This window comes from Phaseolus vulgaris, chromosome 1, assembly GCF_000499845.2.
Source record: "Phaseolus vulgaris cultivar G19833 chromosome 1, P. vulgaris v2.0, whole genome shotgun sequence".
In the NCBI taxonomy this organism is placed as follows: Eukaryota; Viridiplantae; Streptophyta; class Magnoliopsida; order Fabales; family Fabaceae; genus Phaseolus; species Phaseolus vulgaris.
This window is the reverse complement of record NC_023759.2, coordinates 13,686,926-13,695,006: the sequence shown is the minus strand read 5'-3', so window position 1 is coordinate 13,695,006 and position 8,081 is coordinate 13,686,926. Positions and strand designations below refer to the sequence as shown.

General features: G+C 34.1%; 1 protein-coding gene across 1 annotated transcript; it reads left to right on the top strand.

The window, feature by feature from the left end:
• The first annotated feature begins 6,314 nt into the window (after window positions 1–6,314).
• On the top strand, window positions 6,315–7,436 carry LOC137815547 (uncharacterized). Its single transcript, XM_068618663.1, has one exon. It carries the CDS (start codon window positions 6,315–6,317, stop codon window positions 7,434–7,436), a length of 1,122 nt encoding a protein of 373 aa, XP_068474764.1.
• Window positions 7,437–8,081: the final 645 nt, after the last annotated feature.

Here is an 8,081-nt window from a genome sequence, read left to right as displayed (position 1 = left end):
ATTAATAAAGATTTATAAAGTAGATTATAAATTGGTATCCAACATTAGCTTCTAAGATTTTAGCCACTAACTAATTTAATTTTTAAATTACTAACTTAGCCGCTAACTACATATTTGTTAATTGTGTTAGTGGAGAAAAAATGTTTTATGAAGTAATTTATCAATTGATATGAATTTTGATTTGTTTGATAATGTTTTTCAAGGTTTTTAGAATTCGGTACATGGTTTGCCTTGGCAAGTTATTTCTTAGAGTGCAAGTAATGAAGCTACTTAAGTTTAAATTGATTTACTAGTTTGAATATAAGGATTATTATTGTTGGAATTCTTAGAATTGTGGTTGATGTAATTGGAATATTTTAATTGGGTTCATTGATGATAAAGGTTTGTAAATTATCATAATAGGGAAATTATACATTATATGATTATAATATGACATTTTAAACTCGTTATAGTTGATAGAATGAGTAAAACCTGAGTTGGAAACTTGTTTTAAAATTCAAAAAAAAATTATGTTTTTACCTATATCGTTTCAGCGTCAAGTTATCATTGGAGTGAGAGTCATAAACTTAGGTGAACATTACTCAAGAAATCAGTAAAACTTTCAAGCAATGACACTCATATTAAAGGGATGATTTAAAAATTTAAGTAATAAAGAGATAGTATCGTTTTTCTTTTGATGAGAACTTGTATTATTCAAGCGACAATCTATTACTCAAATAAAGTTGTGGTGATTTGAGTGAAACTTTGGAATGTTTATGTTTTAAATTGATGTATATTACTCGAGTATTGAAATGTCCCTCAAGCTCTATTGTTTTAGGATTGATTGTAATTGATTCACATATAGAGACACTTTCATATGTATTTATGATATTTTGAATATTTTCTTTTACAATGATAAACTCTCTTTTCATATATTTTAATTTTTTCTATAATTATCTTATTGTCTTATTTGATAACTAAAATGTATATGTATAGTAAAATACTTTTTTTTTTCTATTCATAATTTTATTATTTTGAATGCTTTATTATTACATAGTTTATATAAGATACAATTTATAATTTATAATAAGCATTCAAATAATAAAATTTATGTATACATATATCATATGTGTTTGATGTTAAAAATGGATTCTTCATAAATTATTAGCAATGTTATAACTTTTAATTTATGATTTTGTTTTTCAATTATTTCTACACAAATATTTATAAATATCTATGTTTTTTATTTTCTTTATAATTTTTCTTATGTTAAATTGACATCTTAACTAGATTAACATCTCAAAAATCAACACAAAGTTAAACTTATAATTATTGTACTTATATTAACATGAATAATTTGTTCTCCATAAAAATATAGATAAAAAAATAAATTTTATCATTTTTAGTAGAAAACTTTGTATAATGTATTAAACTATTAGGATAAAAAACTTTACGTAATTTGATAAAAAAAATGAGTAGTATTAGGGAAGGTAAGAGATTAAAGAAAGTTAAAGAAAATGGATGACGTTAAGTAAAAAAAAAGAGACAAAGGATATAATGTTGAAGACATACATTGTAAAACAAATAATTTCATTGATATTCGTGAAAGCATTTTTACATAAGTGAGTATTTTATAAATATATTTTTAACTCTTTAAAGTGTCTGTGTTGTTCTCTTTATAAGGTTAAATGATACTTAAAATTTCAAAAAATTAGAAATTTCGTAACACTTACTTTGGGTCAAAGTTGGTCAACTACTAGAGACATGTGCCACAATTTCTTCTTTAATAATAATCATCTTTATAATTATTTCTCGATTTAATTTGTCCAATAATTATTTCTTCAATTTTTTTCATTTAGTTTTTTTAAGTGACCAAATTTTTTCTAATAAACTAACCTTCTTTATTTATTTATCACAAGTTTGGCTTTTTCTCAATTTTTTCTATATATTTTAGTCAAAGTATCAATCAAATTTATCTCAACCTAACATTATACTTTATTTATTTAAAAAAGTTATAGAATAATAACTTTTAAAGAAACTTAAGAAAGTCATATTTTAATAAAATCAATTAAAACCGAGTTTTTAACCTTTTACTAAACTTTTACCGATAATTCAAATTCTTAATTCGATATTTTCCAGATAATAAAAGTTTGATACTTTATTACTCGTCACCTTGAATTATTTTTGACCTAAATTATTAATTTGATCTTTAAATGCATTAGTTAATGCCGATAAATTTAGAAATAAAAAAAAATCTAATTTAGCTTATATATATAGATATAAATTGTAAAATAAATCTTCAATATATTATATCTTAATAATAAAATAATTTCTGATTTACTATTTGTTTCAACATCAAATCTATTGATATCATATCCCTAGAATCAATCATTATACTTGAAATAGTGTTTACTTTGAAACTCGATTTTCTATCACAATTTTATTTTAATAAAATTTCTCAAAAAATTAAAAATTAAAATATATATATATATATATATATAAACTTTCATTTACATGATTATTAAATAATGTGAAATTATATTAAACATATTAGAAAACTATTAAATTAAATTATACTTAAAAACGTAAAGACAAACTAGTTCAAAAAAAAAATGCACAAATGTAGAGAGTGAAGATAAGTACCAAACTTTTGTATTTATCTTTTTATTTTGGTACATACCCATATTTGAAAATATTATTGAGAGAATATATTTTAGTAAATAAAACAAAAAAAATAATATACTTTGTTTGTCAAATTAATGTGGATATTCATCCAGTACGACTAATATAGTTTCCGTAGCGTGTTCTACAACAACTGTTCATGCCCTCTGCTATTTTTAGTGTACACGACAATGTAGAAACACATGATTTTGTCGTTTTGTGTGTTTTAAGAAATGGTCAAGTAACATTGCATGAGATGGAAACAAAATATATCCTTATGTATTCCTAAATACTTTTTTTAATGTCAACATTATCTTCAATAAGATTAGAGAACTTTATTTTACAACAAGCAGGTTAGATAGTTTTTATTAAACAAATTTTATAATTACACGATTATATTAAAATAATTTAACATTCTATCACTTAATTCATGTGATGACTTAAATTTGAAAAATCAAATAATTATATAATTTTCAAACAAATTTCCATCCTATATTTAAAATTGTTAAACATATTAAAAATATTAGCACGCCTTAATTAAAAAGATAACAAAGAATGAATATTTTAATATTGAGCATTCATGTTGGAAATCCCACATCAATTAGAAATAAATGTATTTATTGTATATAAATGAGTGCAAACACTTTATGAGTCGATTTTGTAAGGTGGGGTTAGGTTTAAAGTCTAGTTCATAATATAGTCTTAGCATGATAGGGGTATGTTGAAAATTTCACATTGACTAAAGATAAGAACATTTTATAGTAGGTACGTGTAATCTGAAGAAGTAACAATCATAGACATGAAAATTCTTTGGTTAAACTTAAGGTTCAACGGGAAACAAAGCAAAAGTCAAACTAAAATAGTAAAATCTTAATGAAAACTATCAACCATTTCACAATTTGTTTTTAAGGATAAACTAATACTAGATAAAAATAAATTCCTATAATCATAAAGAAAAACACACTAATAAATATTAACGAGTTTAATAATTCTTGTTGATTGGATTAGAGTCAATATGGTTGGATTAGAGTCAATATGGATGTGTTGTTAGAGATTTTTTTTGACCTTGTTGCTTGTGCTGGTATTTTTAGAGGAAGTACGAGAAATTCTATTGGTGATTTTTCTTCTTTTCTAAGGTCGAGTCTTCTTTTTGTGTTGAGTTCAAGGAAAGCTGACTATAGGCGTTTGATTCTACCTTAGTTGTCTTGCTTCTTCTTCCAAACAACTTGTTTCTTAGTCTATACGTAACAGATAAAATAAATGTTTGTCTTGTAAAGATATCGAGTTAAAGTTTTTCGTAAAGAAAACAATCATTATACTGATAAACTTGCTTTATTAGGATTGCTAAATAGACTTAAGTTTCTTTGGTATATTATATGTCTTCTAACCTTTTTTTAAATTTTTTTAATAATAGACATAAACTCTCTGTGTATCGTTTCCCTAGGTTGTTCTTAGGAGTGTTTTGTATTTCTTTATATAAGTTTCGTCAGTTCTCATATTTGTTTGCTGTTCTTTTTTCTTTTATATCATATTTCATGTGATGAAAATGTCTAACATATATCTAACATGATATTAATATATATATATATATATATCAATTATTGAAACTAAATAATCAAGCATCCACTATTAATAACAATGTGCTTTGATATAGTGATGCACGGGTAGAAATAAAAGAAAAAAAGCTCCCCATCACCAAGTTGCTTTACATTTTGTAAAGAAGTTGAGATGGAGACACAAAGCTAACTTAAAACATGCGCACCACAAGAATTGATATATCTTTTTTACATAGTTACACCTCAAGAAAAATTGGATTTATCTACATAACAATCTATAAGTAACAATAAAAATATGTAGGTAAATCAACATTATTCACATATTATCCACTAAACAAAATTCGTAGATATTTGGGCCTGAAACCGTGAGTTACCCACTAACCTCAGTTCATAGATAATATCCACCTACTTTAGTCTGTAGGTAATACTTACTGACTCTAGTCCTGGATAAATCCGTAGGTAATCTTGCATATTTTAATTTTAATTTTTAAATGATTTTTTTTTTCTGATTATTATTTATGATTTTATTTTATGATTATTATTTATAATTATTATTTATGTTATCACGATTATTGCTCCAAGAACCTTTAAATATTTCATCACACAAGTTTTGTTGTTATATTATGATTATTATTATACATACTGTGATTATACTTATCATTATAATATTAATACTATTAATATTGTTAAAATTATTCATATATTACTCATATTACTAACATTAATAATTACTATAATAAATATTATTCATATTACTAACATTTTTAATATTATTATTACTATTATTAATATTGTTCTCGTCGGTTGACCTTGGTTGGACTGGATGAAGAGTTCCACTACTGATTTGTCTCATTTTGCTGCTCTGGAACGCGACTCTGTTGGGAGAGGGGGTTCTACCTGCTGATTACACTCCAACAATCAAGTTAGTGAAAGCATACAAAATAATAATCAGTTTCAATCTCAAGTACTCCGAAACCGCGTCGCTTTACCGGGGTCTCAAGCCCCTTTTATAGTTATTCCTCAAACAACTTTTACTCACGGGAATATAATCTCTATTGAAATCATAAAACAATAACAAAAAACCACATGCTCACGTGCACCTTTCATGTTTGGGTGCTAACAATAGGAAAATATTCTGTCCACAGGCACCTTTACTCACGGTGCTAACAACATAAGAGAATCTCGTGCACCTTTATTCTCAAGTGTTCTCCACTTATTTAACAACTTTATATATTCAACTAACAACTTTATGCATATATTTATTTAACTAACAACTCTATGTATATTCACATATATTGTATTCTGTACTGGTATGGGCGAGGCCGACCCCTGGCCTCCCTGCCCGAGACCAGGTCAACCTGACCGAAACCAAAGGAAAGCTGGACGAGACCTGAGAGACTTGGCCGAGATGACGGGGCCGACTGCATATTTGGCCGAGACCTTAGAAGGCCTAGCCGAGACAACCAAGATCATGAGAACTTGGCCGACGGCCGACACACATCAGGTTAACTTGGCCGACGGCCGACCCCTGCCACCGTTAACGCTCAAACCAAGATCAGTAAAGCTAATCCATCATTAAAGAATTAGGTAATGCAACCCTAAGCGGTATCCACCTCGATAAACAGGCCCAACAAGGTAGGCTCATTAGAATAATATAAATAGCACGCACCCCAAGGAGTAAGGTATGTAATTTATTACTGTTCACCTACCTGAGAGTTGACCACCCGCTTTATTGACTTGAGCATCGGAGTGCCTTCGTAGGTACCCCCACCATCCAGTGTTCACCTGAGGCCGAGTGCCGAAGGAGAAGCAGGAGGACGATAAGAATCCCAGCTCACCACCCAGTCACCTGACCGACCGAAGGAAGGAGAAGAAGACTTCAATAGTTCTTTAGGTCCCATATCCCTAGTAGGAACAATTGGCGCCCACGAGGGAAACTAGCTGAAGGAAAAAAAGTAGATGGTCTCAACAAAAAGCATGGAAAGAATGACTGAAGCCGACCAAACAATGTTGCAGTTGTCTCTCCAGAGGGAGATGGCCGAAATGAGAAGAAAAGTCGAGGAGGTTGCCCAGAAAAGCGAGTAAGAGCTGCAAGTTCTCTGAAGGGAGAACGAGGAAATGAAGAAGAAGCTGGGAGAGGGAGGACCCTCTGTCATACCGACGAACGTCGTCGGCAAGTCCTACACCTCTCCCCCCAACCCGGATGTGGCCGAGGGGACGAGAGGCCGACCCCCTCCCCGGGAAACCGAAATGGGCGACGAGTCGTGCCTAATGAGGTCCACCCGGACAACCCTGACGGCCGACCCGAACCGCCGACACCCCTTTACCAACACCATCATCGAAGTCCCATTGCTTGAGAAGTGGAAGGGTTTCAACCGAAATCGATATGACGGGTCGACCGACCCGGACGAGCATATGGACGCCTACACCACCCATATGAGGCTCTACACCTCGGACGACGCCGTGTTGTGCCGAGTGTTCCCCACATCCTTGAAGGAAGCATCCCTTAGTTGGTTCACCAAGCTCTCACCCAACTCCATCAATAGCTTTAACACGCTCGTAGCAAAGTTTAAAACTCAGTTTGCAACCAGCCGGCCACACCACCTAACCTCCATCGCCCTAGTAGGCATCCGCCAGGAGAAGGGAGAGTCGCTGAAAACCTTTGTGGATAGGTTCAGTAAAGTGGCAATGAGCATCCGGAATCTGAGCCCGGACGATGCCATGCACCACATGCTGACGGCCCTATGTCCGGGGCCCTTTGCCGACAAGCTGTGCATGCAATCGGCTGACAGCCTGGACGAGCTGAGAAAGAAAGCTACTAAGTACATGCAGCTGGAAGAGCTAAGAGAATTCCACAACCAGGCCCGTGCCGAGGCTGGTGGGGAAAGAAACAAGGAAGAAAAGGACCGCCAGGCGCGGCCGAGTCAAAGAAATGATCGACGCCGGGACAACCGAGACCGGCCAATCCGATTCTCAAGGTACACACCCCTGACGACCGAGAGGGGGAGGATTCTGGACGAGGCCCTCAACGCCAAGTTGATCCCTCCTCCAAGGAAGGTTGCCAACCCAAATAATGCCGACCGGAGGAAGCAGTGTCGGTACTACCAAAATACCGGACACTCAACCGAGGAGTGTCAGGCCCTTAAGGATAAGATCGAGGAACTTATCCAGGCTGGACATCTCCGCTGTTTCGTCAGGAATGGCCGAGACCCACCCCGTCGAGCGGATCCACCCAGGTAGACAAGGTCACCTCAACGCGACCGGAATGACCAAGACAACAGAGGCGACAGACAACCCGCGAGGGACGACCCCCCAAGGGAGGCCGATAGGAGAGGTAACCAAGAGGTTATCAACACTATAGTCGGCGGCTTCGCCAGGTGGTACACCAGGTAAGCGCGGTGGCATTCCGGCCGAGGATGCCACCCATCACTTTCACAGACGAGGACTTAAAGGGCGTAGACTACTGCCAGCAGGACGACCCGATGGTGATAGCGGTCGATATAGACCGATTCACCATATAGAAGACCCTTGTAGACCAAGAAAGTTCGGTAGACATCTTCTACTGGAAAACTTTCAAGGCCATGAGGATAGCCGAGGCCGAGATGATGTCATACGACGACCACGTGGTAGGATTCTCGGGCGAGAGGGTGGGTACCAAGGGTTACATCGAGTTGTACACCACCTTCGGAGAGGGGAAGAACACCAGGACCATCAAAATCCGATACCTGATCATCGACGCCAACACCTCCTACAACATCCTCCTTGGTTGACCATCCATCAACCGGATGATGGCCATAGTATCAACCCCTCACCTCGCAATGAAATTCCCTTCAAGGACAGGGGACATTCTCACGGTCCACGTAGACCAAAAAGAAGCACGAGAGT

What these genes read in the sequence shown, in the direction of transcription:
- LOC137815547 (XM_068618663.1), top strand. Translation starts at nt 6,315, where the DNA reads ATGAAGAAGAAGCTGGGAGAGGGAGGACCCTCTGTCATACCGACGAAC.